The sequence below is a fragment of the Corapipo altera genome, unplaced genomic scaffold (genome assembly GCF_003945725.1).
Source record: "Corapipo altera isolate COAL_440 unplaced genomic scaffold, ASM394572v1 0, whole genome shotgun sequence".
In the NCBI taxonomy this organism is placed as follows: Eukaryota; Metazoa; Chordata; class Aves; order Passeriformes; family Pipridae; genus Corapipo; species Corapipo altera.
In genome coordinates, this window is record NW_020884872.1 from 56,057,602 (window position 1) to 56,075,141 (window position 17,540).

Genomic DNA, 17,540 nt, shown 5'->3' on the forward strand with positions numbered 1-17,540 from the left:
CTGTAAATCAGTATTAAAGAGTCTAAAGACACCTTCATCTCTCTCTTCTGCAGAAGATTGGTATCTACATGTGAAACCAACACAAAAATGCTTATATAGATGTATATAGCTTCTTAGCTATAAGAAGCTATAAATATATATATATATAGCTTTATAGCTAAACAGCTGTGACACACCTTTCCTGTCATGAAGAAAATGTGGAAGTGTCCCTCTCTTCCAACAAGCAATATCTGTTTTTTTAGACACATCAAAAAATACATTAAAACTATATTATCCATCTATGTATAATGGAACTTCTGACTCAAAAATAAGAAATTTTCAGTAATATGAGACAAAGATGGACAAGAACTCTAATGTTTTGGAGGTATGAAATCTGTTAAATGGCCTGTGTGACAACCAATTTTAGGAAGCGTCTGTGGATAGTAGGTGGTACAGTCAGAAAAAGGATTTCACTGCAGATGCGATAACATCGTGTAGCCAGACAGCCCCCTGTTGGTTGTATTGTTGTGGAGGTTCCAGAAAGGAATCGTGCTTGAATTCAGCTATTCACTGCTTTCAACAAGCTGTTTTTTTCATTTCCATATCACAAATAGAGAAAATGGAGGGGCAAAAAATGTGTGTGCTTGTAAAAACTACCTCTGAATGAAGTTTTATCTCTTGTATAAGACAAGTGTTAAAGCCTGGTTAAATAGAGTATCTCCACAGTTTCTTAATGCCTTTATAGAAGCTTATTTTTAAAGTGCTGTAGTGGAAATTTAGAGCAGTACTTTGTCCTTGTGATAAAACTTAAGACTAGCATACTTTAATATCACATTTATAGTCTTACTAATGCAAAGTACTTAGATAAACTGCTGTCAAGAATGCAAGTAATAGATTTTAAAACATAAAAGTTTGTAAGCTGGCAGTGAACTAGCCTGATACATGCTCCAGCTTTATTTAATGACTGAGACTCTCTTGCAGGCACATCTATGAGAGCTTGTGCTATTTAACAAGGTACAGTTTTACCAGAGGCTTGGGTTTGTTTTTTTTTAGTCGTTTCCTTTGCTTTAATCTGTTCTTTGTATGTGGTTTAAGTTGCTACCAATGCAAGTAGCTGTATACTTCCAGTTTGTGTTTTCCCCTGTGCTGAGAAACTAAAAACCTTGTTCTTCAAATGAAATAGATGTCTAATATATTGGAAAATTATAAAGGACACAAATTAGGTATTTTGGTGGTTTTTTTTTTCTTCGAAGTGTTTGTAAAGAGAACCTAGAATCTCCCTTGTATTGGTTACTGTATTTCCGTGTGGTAATGGAATGCTGTAGGTACTTTATGAGGTAGCCAGGAAAGTTTCCAGAAAAAACTCTGTCTCAGGGGCACAGGGTCTTCTGCTTTGATATAAACAATACAGGGGTGATATCTTTCTTCATCAGATAAGGCCAAGGTTATAACAGCTCATCTTCATCTGAGGAACTGGATTTGTGGCTGAAAATCCACAGCTGCAACAGTGTTAGGGAAACTGATGTGAGAGTTAATCTTCTACTACAGTACAGAAGATGTAGCATGATGCCAAGAAAGCCTTAAGGAATCTTTCTGTCCCTCAAAACATGTTAAAAAATCTATTGTAATCAGGTATCTTTAAACTGCTGACAGAAACAACAGAGGGTAAGGATACATGCTGTGATTGAAAAGGGGAAATGAGAAAGATGGGGTCAGACTAAAGAGCTGGTTTGAAATTGTCATGACTTGCTAAAATCCATCAGAAGAGTTTAAGAAACTGGCTAAAACAATCTGAAACAAGGTGAGAGTACTTTTCCATGAAACAGAAAACCTGCTTTTCAGAAGCCCGAGGAGATCGAAGTTCACATCTCTTCTGAAAAAGTACCCCATGGAAGTTGCCACAGATGTTGCCCATCTTTCTTGCTAAATCAAGGATATGTACAAAAAAGAAATCACAAAATGGTTTTGTTCAAAGATTGTTGGCAGTGATAGCTATTACTCTTAGCAGATGAAAGCAAGCTGCAGGTAGAATTTCAAAGGGTAGTGGAATTTGCTTTTATTGGACTAACTGTGCAGTTCCTTGCAAGTTCCATATTTTTTCCTAAGATGTTTCCTGAAGTAACGGTAAAATGAGCATACAATAAATATAACTACCCATTAAAGCACACTAAAGGAATACCTTATGTTTCCAGCAGATGAACACTGAGATAACGAAGTGTTTCTGAATTGTATCACAGATCTCTATTATGCCAAAGTTCTGTTTTTTATTGCTAAAGAGAGCACCAGCAAAGGTGGCTTTAAACTGCTTTATGCTCCTACATTCTCTAAATCTGCTGAAGACAGAAAGCAGGGAGCAACTGCATGGCTGTTCAACAGCCAGCAAGGGGATTCACCTCTTCTCTCCTGCAATCTACCTCAAACTGTTTTCTTTTTATTACGTTTGAAGAAGCTTTTTGAGTTTCAGGGGGGTTTTGTTTGTTTTACAGGAGAGTTTACAATTCTCCTCACAAATTAGCAGCATAGGTAAGAGTCTGTTCTAGGTTGAAGAAGATTCAAATAACTTCTCATGCTCAGAAAAATTACTACATTCTTCCTCTTATGAGGAGTGGTTACATACTCCATTTCCAAATCAGGATTAAACTTTAGGACTTCCTCACGGTTCTTGGAGTATCTTTAATTTTTATTTTGTTTGAGCAATTCTAGTAGCTTAGAACATACAGGTAACTTGCAGAGCTCTTATATTGTGATCCCATTATTTTATGCTTACTCAGGCATAAAGCAGCCTGAGAAAGGCACTGTCTTACTCTCTGAATGCATCTCAGTTTCCTTTAAAACTGCAGCTTTTAGAGGCTGCAGTTTAGCTGTGAGCAGTTGTCCAGAGCAGTGGACATTTTTAATGGTAATTAACAAAATCCTAACTGTATCTCCATTTTTGGTTTTGTTGGTTTTTCACATTTATTGCAGAGTACTTTTAAAAATAGCACCTGGTCCTGGTAATATATAGTGTTTGAGTTTCTCAGGCTGCCAACAGGCTCTTTTGAGACACTTAGGCCTGAGGAAACTATTCTGAATCCCCATAAGGCTTATCCTTGAGATAGGAATTTCTTTGTCACCCTGTATGTTGAAACCAAATAATTTATATTGTGCTTCTTTACCTTTGTAATTTTTTTTCATCTGCCTCTTGGTATTACATAGATAAAGCCAAAAAAAACCCCTTCTGAACTCTAATATCTTTAAAAGTACTTGGAATTCCTGTGTCTGTCTGTGTGTGTGCTGTGCACTGATACACAGGCGCTGCTTGCAGCCATTCGTACCTGTGCATCTGGAACTCTTTGAGTGGGACAATGTTGTTCAGCAGCACTTGTGAAAGCAACAACTGTTTCCTTGTGCAAGGGCAGTGTTAATCCTGCCACCTCCTCATTTTTTGGACTACCAGTGGCTACAAAGAGAGCTTTTCATTAGCCAATGATAGTAGCAATTTTCTTTTTCACTAATCTTTTAAAGTGTTCTCTTATTCACTAATTTATATTAACACTTAAATAGATGTTAAGATGTGGTTTAGTTTAGAAACTAGCACTTCTGGTTTGTTGGGGTTTTATTTTCTCTTTGGCTGGAGAAACTGCTTTAGCCTATTCCTTGTCAATGCATACCCCATGAATGAGCACAACCTCCCTGGTGTTCAGACACTTACTGTGTGATGTAGTGGTGTCATTAAAGACTATCTGCATAAGATACATTTTACTTGATGAGCATCACATGTCTCTTCTAAGAAGGCTAAGCAAGCAAAATATCTTGCCTCAAGATGTCACAAGTGATACAGGCAGGCACCCAGTCTCTGGTTCTAGTTTGCCTGAGCAGAAACACTTGAGAAAGACCAGAACTTTTTGCTTTTCCCACTTCTTGTCATAGGCTGTCAGGAAGTCTCCTAATATGGCTAGACCTTGATTAGAGGGTGACAAGGAACAGAACATTTGCAAAAGAGATCCTGATTTTCTTCTACATAAATTCTGAAGAAATTAAGCATAGCTCAAACCTGGGAACACCAGGCAGTCCAGTGATGCAGAATTGGAATTTTCCTGGTACGTCATCTACAGTTCTTGGATCCCTTGGCAGCCATGATTCTAGAGCAGAAATTATCAGTAACAATGACACCAAAATTATTTATGGCAAGGTCAAATCACTTTTGGATGGCAGTGTTATGAAAGTTCAGCAAGGTTAACTACTTACAGGCTTTTTTGGCTCAGCAAGTAAATCCTTCAACAGTTCTGCTTGCTTATTCTGCTGTCCCACTAGACAGGATAACTTTGGGGCCAGATAAGAAGGGTTTTCACAATCCCATGCCTTTGCGAGCAGAAAATCCTGAGTGTTTAGCATGCATTTCTTGCAAAGCCGAGGTGATGCACAAGAAAAGACCGACCCCCACTTTGCTACAACCTCCTTTCAGGTAATTGTAGAGAACTTCTTTGTTGTCCCAGGCAGCCAGCAACAAAACAAGAGGAAATGGCCTCAGACTACCCAGGGGAGGTTTAGGTTGGACATTAGGAGGAATTTCTTCTCAAAAGGGTGATTAGATATGGGAATGGACTGCCCAGGGAGGTGGTGGAGTTACTGTCCCTGGAGGTGTTTAAGAGAAGACTGGATGAGGCACTCAGTGCCATGGTCTAGTTGACATGGTGGTGTTTGGTTGGTCATAGGTTGGACTTGATGATCTCAGAGGTCCTTTCCAACCAAATTCATTCCGTGAAAGCTGCCTCCAATAACAGCAAATACTGATAACTAGAGCAAAAGGAAGCTGAAGTTTTATCTCTGCTGCAGAAGGAGCTACCTTCTGAAAATGAGAGTCTCAAATAGCATATGATTAATTCATATTGCACATACTAATTTAAAATTGTAAGAATTGCCACAGACATCTTGAGAGGAATTTAGATATGGTGCAGCAGAGAGCATTGATGGCAGTAACAACATTTCTGGAGACAGACATCTTTATAAAAACTATTTCTTTATGGGTTTTCTGAAGCACAGGCTTTTCACTCTCTTTGTATAGACAAGGTTGTACACACTGTTCTTAGATCCCCAATACAAGTAAACACAGAGAACAGGTTTTCCAACCATGCAGACCTTCATGCCCTCCAGGAAAGCAGTGCAAGACTTTGTCTCCAGTAGACCTGTATGCTTGTCACCACTTGTTTCAGAAGAGCAAAAACTCACACATGCATGTCCTGAACACTCCATAAGTGATCTAAGAACTGGCATTAGATCCTTCACGGATCCTCCATGGCTTTATCTTGGTGTTGAGGGTAGACCAAGAAGATCATCTCCAAAGAATAGAGATGATCCAAACCACAGCCACCTGATGTTCCACTAGCCTTCTGTGACTTCACATGATCAGCTTTTCTTCTTCAGTCTCAGAGCCTACCTCAGAAGCTCAGTGAGAGCATGGGTCATGAGTCAGAGGACAGTGAGGCACTGGGACAGGTTGTCCAGAGAACCTGTTGATGCCCCATCCCTGGAACTGTTCAAGGACAGGTTAGATGGGGCTTGAGCAATCTGATCTGGTGGAAGGTGTCCTTGCCCATGGCAGGGAGGCTGGAATTAGATGATCTCTAAGATCTCTTCTGACCCAAACCACTCTGATTCTGTGGGTCTGACTTTCAGTAGCCATCCACAAGACACTGCTACAGCACAGCTTATGAATACAAACTGTAGCCAACAGAGGAGTCACACAAATGTTCCTGTGCCTGTGAGTGCATTTTCCAGCCAAGTTCTGCAGGGAATCTCTGAAAGGTGAGTCTTGCAAATGGATCGCCTTTTGTCCATCCTTCTTCCAAATGTATCCAGAGATTTGGGGGCTGCGTATGGACACCAGGGAATTCTAGATTACACTATCACACTTCAAATGTCAAAGAAAACTCCATAAAAGCAGAAAGCACCGTTGGCCTAATCAAGATGGGAGAAGTATCTCAGTTAAATTAAGGGCCATGCAGATACAATTTTTTATTTACATTCCCGACGTGGCCATAGTTAATCATTTAAGCTATTAATGTGTTCCAGAGATCCACAGTTTACTGAGCCATCTTCAGAAGATAATGTTTTGAATGATCATAGGTAGCAAAGGAATATTATATGGCTTAAGGATCAAGTTGCAAATGGGGAAAACAATGTAAACCAGTCTGTTCCAGGAGATACATTTCCAATTTATGGAAAATTAGGAACTTACTAATAGGGTTAGTGCTCACCATACTGCAACTGGAATTGAAACAAAGTCCACCAACAGGAAATATCCAGTAAGTATCCAGCAGGCTTATCACCCCAGTGCTGCCAAAACACTGCTGTTATTCTGATCTTCAGAGTTTGTCTGTATGACCTCTGAAAGCTTAGCTTCTGTTTGCAGATGTGAGGTATCGACATGATTAATCCATCTGATGTCTGGATCCTGCAATGTTTCACTTCACAGCACATATGCAGAAATTACCTCCTAGAGAAAAATTCTCTTCTTCAGGTATGCAAACTGTTGATGTAAGATGTTCTGCAGATGCATTAACCTAACACATTGGAAAAAAAAATAAAAAGTCCCTATAGTCTCATGAACATTTAAGTCTCCTGTCTAGATTATTCTGTGCCATTTCCACATTCAAATAGCAGCTATCACCCACCCATTCATTCACCTCTGTGAGATCTGCTTTTCCTCATCCCGTGGAATTGAAATTTCTGACAGTTCTGTTAACTGTCCTCCCTTCAATACAATAAGTTCTGTCTCTTTGGTCCCAAAAAAGCTGTGACTCTTTCCAGCCTAATTTTATTCCTTAACACCCTCTTTGTAATAGGAAAGAAGTGAGTTGGCCACCTTCTGTGGATCTCTGCCTGCCCTCATCACGTAGCCTTTTCCTCTGTTCCACCAGTACCAGGCTGAGGAGTGGGCTGAAGGCATATTAAAAACAAGAAGATTAAAGGATAGAAGGATGAGCATGCCTTCTGTTTATTGTTGAATACAACATTGCAAATAAACCAGTATGTCAGCAATTATTTTATTACTCAGTTTAGATATCACTGGGGAACAAAACCAAAAACCATAAACCAGTCTTTTCAGAAGGCCCTCAATGAAAGCTACAAACTGCCTTTGAAATTCAAAGAAAACTCAGTTCCTGACTCCAAAGTACTAGTAAAACCCCAGACTTGATGTTTCCAATCTATTACCTTTTTTTTTTCCAGTGGAGAATCAGGATGGAACAATGTTGCAATGTTTAATTCTTCACAGTTTCAGCAAGCACTCAGCTGACTGCTGTAACAGTAACTTGCTTAGAAAGCAAAGCCCTAAATTAATTTTCTTCAGCAGACTTGTACACATTACTGTTTCCAACCTTTAGGGCTACATTCATTATCCTTCTGACCAGAAAGAAGCTACCAATTATTGAACCATTCCATTAGAATGAAAACAGAGTAGAAATGGAGGAAGGATTCTTGGAAAAATTTACACGTCAGATCACACTTCAGGGTGTTATTTCAGCAGAAACTACATGACGGTCTAGAAAACTGACATTCCTTTTTTTTTTTTTTTAAATAGAAGTCAGATTTATTTGTATTTTATATGATGACTAGTGATTTACATTTCACCCACCCATTTGAGAATATTCAAGGCTCCAGGCATATCTCCAGCCAGAACCAGACTATTCAAATCATTGTTGGTCCATCCATTTGCTAGTCACAACAAGGCCTTCTGTGACTAATTATGGCCTGACTGCAGCAGGAGAGGCAGCTTCAAAGAATGGGAATCTTCAGACACACTAGCAGTTCCTTTGGTTCCCAAATTTGTTATTTATGTGGATTACATTGAGTTGACAGATTTAACTGGGCTGTTGAAGATATGGTCAAAGAATCAGAGTCATTCCCTTCCCTTTTATTGTTTTCTGAAGACATAACAGTCATATGCATCTGTCACTAAAGAGAGGAAGTTCTCCATCACTGGACTTCATTTGAGCTTTTATTTGCTGTTTCAGTAGCATCTGGGAATAGATCAATATGATATTTGGTAGGGAGTTTTATTTCCTCGTGATGCACTGTAAATCTTTTACTGAAGATATTCCCTCTGTTTATTGTTGAAAATCGATAAAAATAAACCTTGTAAAGTTAAAGCCTGGCAATGGTTCAGCACAAATCAGAGGGAAAGAGTAAGAAGCAATGAGCCTCCCTCCTCCTCTTGGATAACTCCCAGCTTGTTTCTCAGTGAATATTCAGTAACACTTTCCAGCAATCTGAGAACAAATTTAAAAAAAAAAAAATATTCAAAGTTATGAATGCTTCGTTGTGAACTCAAACAGGGCTTCTGATCCACTTTGGTGGCTTTCTGGTACTGAACTGGAATACACCTTAGACTTACCCACTTCAGAGACAGATAAAAGCACATCAGCCTTGCTCTGCTCAGATTAAAGGAGTTACTGTTGAGCGTTGGAAAGCTAGAAAACAACCAAAACAGGTAGAAAGTAGGAACAGCCCAGTGTGCAGAAAAGTTTCTCCAAAGTTAACAGAAGTAACTACCCCTGGGCGTGATACAATTACTCCAGCATCATTCTTTCACCCTGTGGCTATTATTCCTCATATACAGCATCTTAGAGAGTAGTCTTCTACTATTTCCATGAAAGTCAGTGGTTTGGAATTATTTAGTTAAGGGGAAAATTTCCCAGTGCTGTGGCCAGAACAAAGAGATCGGTCTTAATCTAAATAGTATCTCAGTCTATAGTATCGATTTTAATACCTTTATTTAAACATCTATTCTTAATCAATTATACATTCACATGAACACTGGCTACAGAACCTGTAAGAATGCACTGACTGCACTTCCCAAAGAAACAAAAACCTCCATGAACTGTCATATTGAAATCAATACTCAAAGAACAAAAAGGTATTTCACAACAGACTCTCTCCTTACTGGTATCAGCAGATTACTGAACAATTCAGGTGGTAAATAAATGGTAGGTCCCCAGAACAGATAAGAAGGACACAAGAGAACTTTCCACTGTGTGAAGATGCAGATAAAAAATTACTTAAAAGCACAAAAAATTTAACCAATTCACTACAAAAGGAAATCATCACAGTACAAGAACAGGAAGATGGAAAAGGTGTGGTGCCTCTATGGCACTGGGATATCCAACAGGCACCATAAGATTGTGCTGGTAAAGTCCTTGACAGTCTTGAACATAGAAATACAGGATGCAATCCAACTACAAAGGAGGGAAAAGTGATTAAAATACAAAAATATGAAGCAAATGAGGTGTTGTCTTTCTCAATCATCCGCCATTTGCAAATCCACCAAGCTGTCACCTCTTCTTAGATGATCTGCTTCTGCCATGTAAACTGCTGTCCGTGTGGGACAGGATGATGGTGTTATCTTCCCATTGGATTCCCTTTCCCTCTAGTGATCTGTTTACTGCTCTGGCAGTCTGCTTGCCTGGTACAGAGCCAAAGAGAGCTCACTGCTTGCTGTGAGTGAGCGAGGGGGCTGCCCCAACACCGCAGCAGTCCCTTTCTGGCATCTCGGACAGTGGAACAGTTTGCACATTTCTGCTGAATCCACGGAGTAATAAAAAGGCAAATACCTCAGTTAAATTTACTGAAATCAGCAAATTTTGCATCTTCCCAGGAAAAAAAAAGGAATTCTCTTGAGAAAGTTGGCAATGACTTGAAGAACTGGATCATGTCAGAGATAACAAATTTCGTCATTGGAAAAAGGAGTCTAAATGTGTCAAAATCCCATTCCTATTTAATCAAAAATAGAGTAGATGTGAGCAATCAGAGCTTCTGGCTTTCTCACATGTAAAAGCATGACCAAGTCACCTACAACATGCTGCTAGTCTAACAGAGATTGTGCTGTGTGGTATCAGAGTAATCTTGCCTGCCAAGATCTGGGTGAAAGTACTCGGTTTAGCGTATAATCTGGTTTTGACCAAGAGGCTTTTAGAATCACTCAGACTCGTAGTTCCCATCAGCCAAACTCACTTCTACTTGTACAGCTGTTCCCTTCTCTGCAAATGTACCAGTGTGAACCACTCTGCTGAGTGCATACCACATGGTCTGCTCTCTGCTGCATCCCTGCTTTTTGGGACCTCAGAACAGAAGGTGCAGTAACAACATTGGCCACTACTAAATTCCTGCCCTAGTGCCTGCAGGTTACACTGCATACCACTTCAAAGAGGGCACAGAAAAACTGTCATCCTGGCTCAGCAATGCTTTGCAGTAGCATAAATGATCATGCAAGGTGGAGGCCAGCTGAAGATCCTCCTAGTAAATCGATGCTACTTTTATATTAACTTGTCTGCAAATGAACATAATTTCACCCCTTCCTCCATGATTACTGTTATTTAATTGTAGCTTGAAGCTACACAACACCTGTAGCTCTACCATCACTGCTTTCATTTTCTGTATAAAGAAATCCAGGAAGGTGCATTCCATTGAAGAACCAGCTTCAGTTAAATTAATTAATTCAATTAATCGTCAATTAAAGTCATAGTTATCCTACTAGTATAGGTTACAACACATTTCTATGAGGTTCTTCACACACACACACACACACACACATGCTCTCAAACTTATTTAAGCAACTATCAGTTAAAAAAAAAAAAAAAAACAACAAAATGGAAGTGTTGTATAAGAGCCTAGTCATGTTCTCTGCAGGCACACAAGTGACAGAAGGTGACAATTCACAGTTCATTGCTAAGTAAGAGTAAATGCTAGGAGAACTCTGGGAATCCAAGCTTGCTGACAGTCATGTGTTTCACTTCAAAAAGACGTGCAGTCTCACAGTATGCCATTACCCAAGGTCGAGGTAAAGCACATACACTCCTTTATATGACAGGAAATTGCACTGGTATATTTTTCCAGAGCCAAAATAATGCATTCATAGAATGATGTTTGTGCTGAATAAAAATTAATCCCTGAGGGGAACAAAAAAGTGTTCAGCATTAGCCCATCATAAGTTGTTACTGAAATGGTTGTACCAAATATTCATTTTGCCAAGCCATGGACCATGGGTGATGCCATAGGTTAAAACTCCAGGGCTTTTTAAAAATGGAAATATTTCATATTTTCTTTCACTTTATTTATAAAAAAAGTAATCCAAACCTCAATTTTCCTAGTGGCTGCTACAGCAAGGAAAATAAAGTCAATATTCTTGTGGTAGATGAAATAGTGTAACTGTTACTATGAGAGGTTCAGAAACTAGTCTCACTTAGTTTACACTGCTACTATCATCGGTCATTTAGGGCATGATGTCTAAATACAGCCTCAAGTCCATTTTTTTAACTTTTTCCATTAAAAGTTATCACTTTTTGTCTTGTGTTTCTCATTATTATTGGCAAGTTTCTCCACCAACAATATTCACAGTCAATGACTCACTCAATACTCAACATTATTGTTTTCATACAAGGAGTGTCATCCCTGTAGTAGAGCAACCTGTGGGGACAGTCACCCACACAGCTGTGTCACCTGAATGCTGCCATCAGCAGGCTGACTTCAAAGCCCACCATGACAGGCTTTCTGATGCAGACCTTCAGAGAAGGTCTCCACAGAATCATAGAACAGGTCAGGCTGGAAGGGAACTCAAAAGATCATCTGGTCCAGCCTTTCATGGGAAAGGGAGCCCCGGTGGAATCATTTAGCATCCTCTTCAAAATTTCCAGCATTGGAGACTCCACTGCATCTGTGGGGAGGTTGTTCCAGTGAATGATGGTTCTCACTGTAGGAAATGTCTTACTTCAAGACAAATATTAACATATTGACATTATTGACAAAAAAAATTCCATTTGAAGTGAAAGCATTCATTCCTCAAAATTTATTACATTATATAACCCATAAGCATCTTAGGAGATGTAGTCCCATAATCACAGTATTCTCAACACAGAAAGCTCTAAAACAAGCAAAGAGGACATCAACTGTTTCCACTGAACTTCTGAACTTGTCAAGCTAAAATGCCCTACAGTGGTAGCCCAAGAAAAGAGACATCTGACAGTGGTGCTGCTAGTCTGGGAAGATCCATTTAATTGAAACTCCTCAGGGCAAGAAATATATGGGTAAGTCCTACCACCCACCCTCATTATTAACTGTTGCAAATAAAGTAATGCATTCACATTTTAAAGCTAATGAAAAGCCAGACCTAATCAGTCTCACCTTGAATATTGTGTGCAGTTCTGGGCACCACAATATAAGAAAGATATTAAGATATTAGAGAGTGTCCAAAGGAGGGCAACAAAGATGGTGAAGCGCCTTGAGGGGAAGTCATGTGAGGAACTTGGTCTGTTCAGCCTGGAGGATACTGGGGGGACACCTCATTGCAGTCTACTTCATGAGAGGAAGAGGAGGGGCAGGCCCTGATCTCTTCTCTGTGGTGACCAGTGACAGGACCTGAGGGAACGGCATGAAGCTGAGTCGGGGGAGGTTTAGGTTAAATACCAGGAAAAGGTTCTTCACCCAGACTGGCTGGGCACTGAAACAGGCTCCCCAGGGCAGCGGTCACAGCACCAAGCCTGACAGAGTTCTGCAGGCAGAAGCATTTGGACAATGCTGTCAGGGACATGGTGGGATCCTTGGGGTGTCCTGCACAGCACCAGGAATTGGACTTGATGACCCTGAGGGGTCCCTTCACACTCAGCATATTCTGTCATTCTATGGTCAGCCAAGATAGCCCAAACAAGCTCTACTAGGCTGTTTATAGCTTTGGAAAGATGGTGTTTTACCAACAACAAAAGCCAGATGCAAATAATTGATCCCTGAAGTTACTGCTATCTTCTTTCCCTCTCTTGAAGGGAAGGCAAAAGATTCTTAATTTATAAAGCCTCGTTAACTTACCTCTCCCAGTACCTGAGCTAATTTTGCATCTTTACAAATCTTTATACAGGGCTAAGATTCTCAAGATTTTTAAAGCCACTGCTGCCAAGCCTTCCTTCTAATTGTGTTGCATTTGACAAGCATTAGGAAATCCTTTGTACTATTTTATTTAAAACTGTACTAACTCTTCCATCTGAAGGACCCGTTATCGCATTTTCATCCTTTTTATGGTTAAAGCTCTAGAAATTAGCTGACCCTTTGCTCACAAAGACCTTTATCATTTAAGTCTCAGCACTGAAGAACAGCTTAATGCCTTCAGAGTGGGAGGAGGACAGAGGAGTATTCTACAAGAGACAGTATTGTGTTATTTCACAGAGCCTGGTGATGGCTTCACAAAGCCACACAGCAGCACAACTCGGGATCTTCCCGTTACTCTGCTCTCAGATAATTGCAAGAGATTCAGTGAGAAGGAGAAGCAATCATCAATCATTGAGGTTTGAATTCCTCCTCCAGCCACTTCTCCAAACTGTTGGGATGACAGTTGTGTCAAGCTGTTATTTCTTCACGTATTACAATGTTCTTAAAATCTACTTACAGATTAGCACAGAATATAAAAATTATTTTCAAGAAGAAATGGCTGATGCTTTTTGAGTCCCTATGTAAATCTTAGCCACAGAGAAAAACAAAAACAACCCTTGAAAATGCTGGAATCTGGTCCACAAACCCAGTATTTAATCCGTGGTTCTTTTATTTAGAGTTGAAGAGGGTGGAGCAGTGAAAGGCAGGAAAGCAATTTTTTTCCAATTGCTTGTTTGTTACTTCCCTCAATAGTCGCAGTTTCAAACAAGTCAACAAAAAAAGGCCGCTAGTGCTGACACACCCTTCTTCCACCTCAAAAGATGAAAGGAAAAGCCTTTATTTCCCTTTCTGCATTTGGCCTCTCCTTGCCTGTGCTACCCCAGAGCTCCCTGGGGTTTGGTTCACCATGACAGTAAGGCCTGATGGCCTCTTCATCCTTTCAAAACTGTAGCATTCAACCTTTTCTTCACTGGCCACTGTCCTGGCACTTATGAGGCGAAATCCATCTTTGAGTAAAGTGTGAAACAGCAGGCCTAGCACATTAGTACCATTAATCAGCTTCCTATTATCAGGCTTTATGGAAACATACCTAAAATCAGAAAACAAAAAAAGGCAGTTACCAAAACACATTAACACTTCTTGACAGTGCAGGTCAGCACAGCCCCACGTGTTTACAGCAACCAAGGTTCTGGATATTTTTTAACTCCTTTCCTTCCTTCATTAACAGTAATTCTCAGTTCATCCAATTACATGTCAAGGAAGAAGCACTTCTCTTTCACACGCCCTTCCTATCCTCTCCCCAAACTTACTTTCTTAAGAAAATAGCTGTGACAACCTCCATCTGGTTTCACTTAATGGAGGAGAGGGGAGTGGCAGGCTCTATTTAATGCTGCAACTGTTTTTCAGGTAAGAGTAAATGATGGTCAGTGAATCCCCGTTCACCCCAAGAGCATCACTTTCCAGCACACGGGATCTCTCTCTACAAACAGTGACATTTATTGCAAAGTTACCTGGTACAGCAGGTCTTGTGGCAACAGGTATGAAAATCATTTTCACATTGCATAAAATTCTACTTGATATAAAGTACAGTGTAAGAATCTACCCAGACATTTTGAGGAACAGAAGCCAGGTAAAGATACTATTACAAAATATATAAGCTGACAGGGGTGAAACTGTTTCACAGTTCACAGGGAAGTACACCAAATATTTGTGGAAAGCACAAAAAAAGGCAAGAGAATCCATGTCACCACAAAGATTAAGACAGAAATTCAGCAAGCAACATAATCAAACTTGACCTGTTTCATCACTCAAGATAAGCTTTTCTGTTGATCTGCAGAGGAAAATTTTTACCAAGTCTGAAGAAATAAAAGAAACAAACAGAAATATTTTCCTCACTATTTAAGTTGCCATAACCTACTCAACCAATTGTTAGTCCACTAAAATTAGTAATACATTACAAAGTTAAGGTTTGGCACACAAATATATGCTGCTTCATGAATGCAGAGTAGTTTTGCTTCTACTTGCTTAGCCAAAGAAAGCTGGAAGAAAGGAAAAGTTTATTTTCTTTTAAAAATAATCAAAAAACTGCTGTGTTGGTTCATATAGTCAGATAGAATAACCCTTTTGGAACTATTTCAATGAAATTTCCATAAAATTCCAGATGTTCTAACAGCCACAGAGGACAAATTAGGTTACATTTTCATATATAGCAAGAACATGCCTCCATACAGTAGAGACATCCAGCAAAAGCTTGTTTAAAAATGTAAGTTGTCATTAGAATATGATACTGCTATCACAAAAGTTACTGATATACAGTAATCTTAATAAAAACAGAACCTGGCTCTGAATTCAAAGAAAACCCACTATGTAGCATATAGTTAATAATCTACCCCTTCTCCCTTCCCCCAGTAAAAGGCTCTACAAAAGCTCTCCAGTCCCTGAAATGCTATCTTGGTTTCACTGATGTTTTTAACCCTGTTTAGACACTCTCTTTTTCCTCTTTTCCATATGAAAGCCTTTTAGACCATGAGCTAGTGGAGATTTTAGGCTTCCCCCCAGTACTGTGCTCCTTTACTTTGTCTCCTTTGCTTCATTTTACTCTGTTTTTCATGTCCTCTAAAAGGTAATTGATGCTGTGAAATTTTAAAGCAAGTGAGGAGGAAAGGGCAGACAGAAAGACCCAACAAACTCATAAACAAACATCAGCAATATTTTAGAAAGCTGAAGAACAGGCAAATCGGTGTAACAGAAATTAAACCAGGTGTTTCAAAACTAGAAAAAGATAACATTAAACTAGCAGAATTAAGGAAACATAATTCTTTTCTCTCAGTTTCTTTAAAACGAGCTTTGCTAGCACACAGGGTGCGCTACCTGAACTAGAAGTCACAAAGACATCGCCATAACGAGAAGTCACACGAGGAGAGTACCTTGCCACAAACTGGTCCCCAGCAGAGTACTCAGTACCACACTGAAAAACCACGTCGTGATGAGAAGGTCTTTCCAAAGGGAGTGGAACGAGTGTTTTCTGAGAAGGAAAAGGGCTGCTCCAGCTCTGTCCTGACTGCTGCCCTGTAAACACAGTGATCTGCTCAGCTAGTGCCTCAACAGTGGTACTGCAGGAACCAAAGATCCGGAAGAAGGCCTGCATTTCTTGGAGAGAAAAACGCACTTCCAAGATCTCCAGCCTCGGCTTTAGCAAGTGTTCCTGGCTCAAGAGGTCAGCCAGGGGGTGGAGTCCATAGAATTCTGCTTCTCTCCGCAGCCTCTGATAGTCTGAGAAATCTGTCGGTAAGGAGACCTGTAGAGTCCTCAAGAAGTCCATGATGTAACTAAACAAAGCTCCATCTCTGTCCACAAAAAATTCTCCATTCACCAGTTTGAATTCCCCGTCATCATGGTTCAACATCCGTGCCAGCCTGGACTCAGGGAACTGCTGCAAGGTAGAAGCCCGGGTTACATATCTCACACCTCCCACGCTCAGAACGACCACCTCTTGATTACTCATCGCTGCCTCAGCCACTCAGGAATCATAACTCTCTGATCTACATGTTTGTGACTTGATCTTTCCTAAACTGCAAGGCAGCTGCAGCTGCAAGAACCAGTGAGTGGGTTTTGCAAGTGTTTAGAGTGAGGTGTGGAGCAGCAACAGGATTCCCAGGCAACAAAGACGTAAATATCATGTACAATAGTTTTGTTTGCTGGGTTTGGTTGCTTGGAAACTTTGATTCTTGGAATTTAATGTTTTATTTTTGAAATGAACAGCTTGAAAGGACTACTGGAATACAGTGAATAGACCGTCACAACTTATTAAACCTTTGTAGAGGCAAATGACTATTCCCAAAGAATGGCACACGTTAACGTTTGTTTTCTGTAAATGTCAACTCAATAGTTCATTCCATACACTGCTGTTCATAAGACCACTGCAAAAAGAGGTTAGATGTGCTTCAAGCGAGACATTTCAGTACTGTATGCTCCTAAAGAAGGGCACTTCAGAGAACTCAAGCTTAAGGTTCACTTTAAATCACATCCTAAGGCCAAGTCAATACACCCAGAAAATTCAATTAACTCCTGAAACAAGATACACAAAAATACAGTAACAGCAGAAGAACCTATCTAAGTTCCAACGCTAAAGCACTTCAAAGATCAACAATATCCATACACTTGTTACATGACACAACTTGTTCAAGGAACCATCCAATCATTTTTCCTGGCTTTTGGTATTATGATCAGGGGAGAAAGAGAGGGACAGGAGAGAAACTGCTCTACCTGCCACCTCTGCAGGGCTAAAGCTCAAGCTGCCTTCCTGCAGCAGATCCCTGTGTGCCTTTCACTGCACTAAACTGTTTAGGTTAAGGCCACTTTTTAAGAAAGTGGGGCTTCAGAGAAACATGGATCTCAGAAAACAGCTCAGTTACCCCAACAATTCCATGCTGGAAAAGTAAACTGCAAAGTACGTACTATCTGCGAAGTACAAACTATCTTGCAGCTTGTTCTTATCAACCTCAAGTGATTTCTCGTTACCTCTAGAACTTATGCTTGCCCTGAAGACACATTTTTGTATAGAACGCATAATTTGAATGCACAAGATAATTACAACATTTGGTTATACAAAAAAAACCCCACCAAACAGCTGTTTCAGTGAGAAGTGAAATACATTGTCAGACACAAAG

At 39.9% G+C, this 17,540-nt stretch overlaps 1 protein-coding gene across 1 annotated transcript; it reads right to left on the minus strand.

Annotated features, from left to right (window-relative positions):
- Positions 1-12,943: 12,943 nt before the first annotated feature.
- Positions 12,944-16,721, minus strand: KCNRG (potassium channel regulator). Its single transcript, XM_027648413.1, has 2 exons — positions 15,798-16,721; positions 12,944-13,960 (listed from the first exon to the last, which is right to left on the minus strand). The coding sequence occupies exons 1-2, from the start codon at positions 16,373-16,375 to the stop codon at positions 13,708-13,710; spliced, it is 831 nt and encodes a 276-aa protein (XP_027504214.1). The 5' UTR covers positions 16,376-16,721; the 3' UTR covers positions 12,944-13,707.
- Between the last annotated feature and the right edge of the window lie 819 nt (positions 16,722-17,540).

Coding starts and splice junctions, on each gene's coding strand:
- KCNRG (XM_027648413.1), bottom strand. CDS start 16,375: ATGAGTAATCAAGAGGTGGTCGTTCTGAGCGTGGGAGGTGTGAGATAT. Junction 13,961..15,797: donor GGGGACCAGTTTGTGGCAAG/GTACTCTCCTCG, acceptor TTCTGATTTTAG/GTATGTTTCCATAAAGCCTG.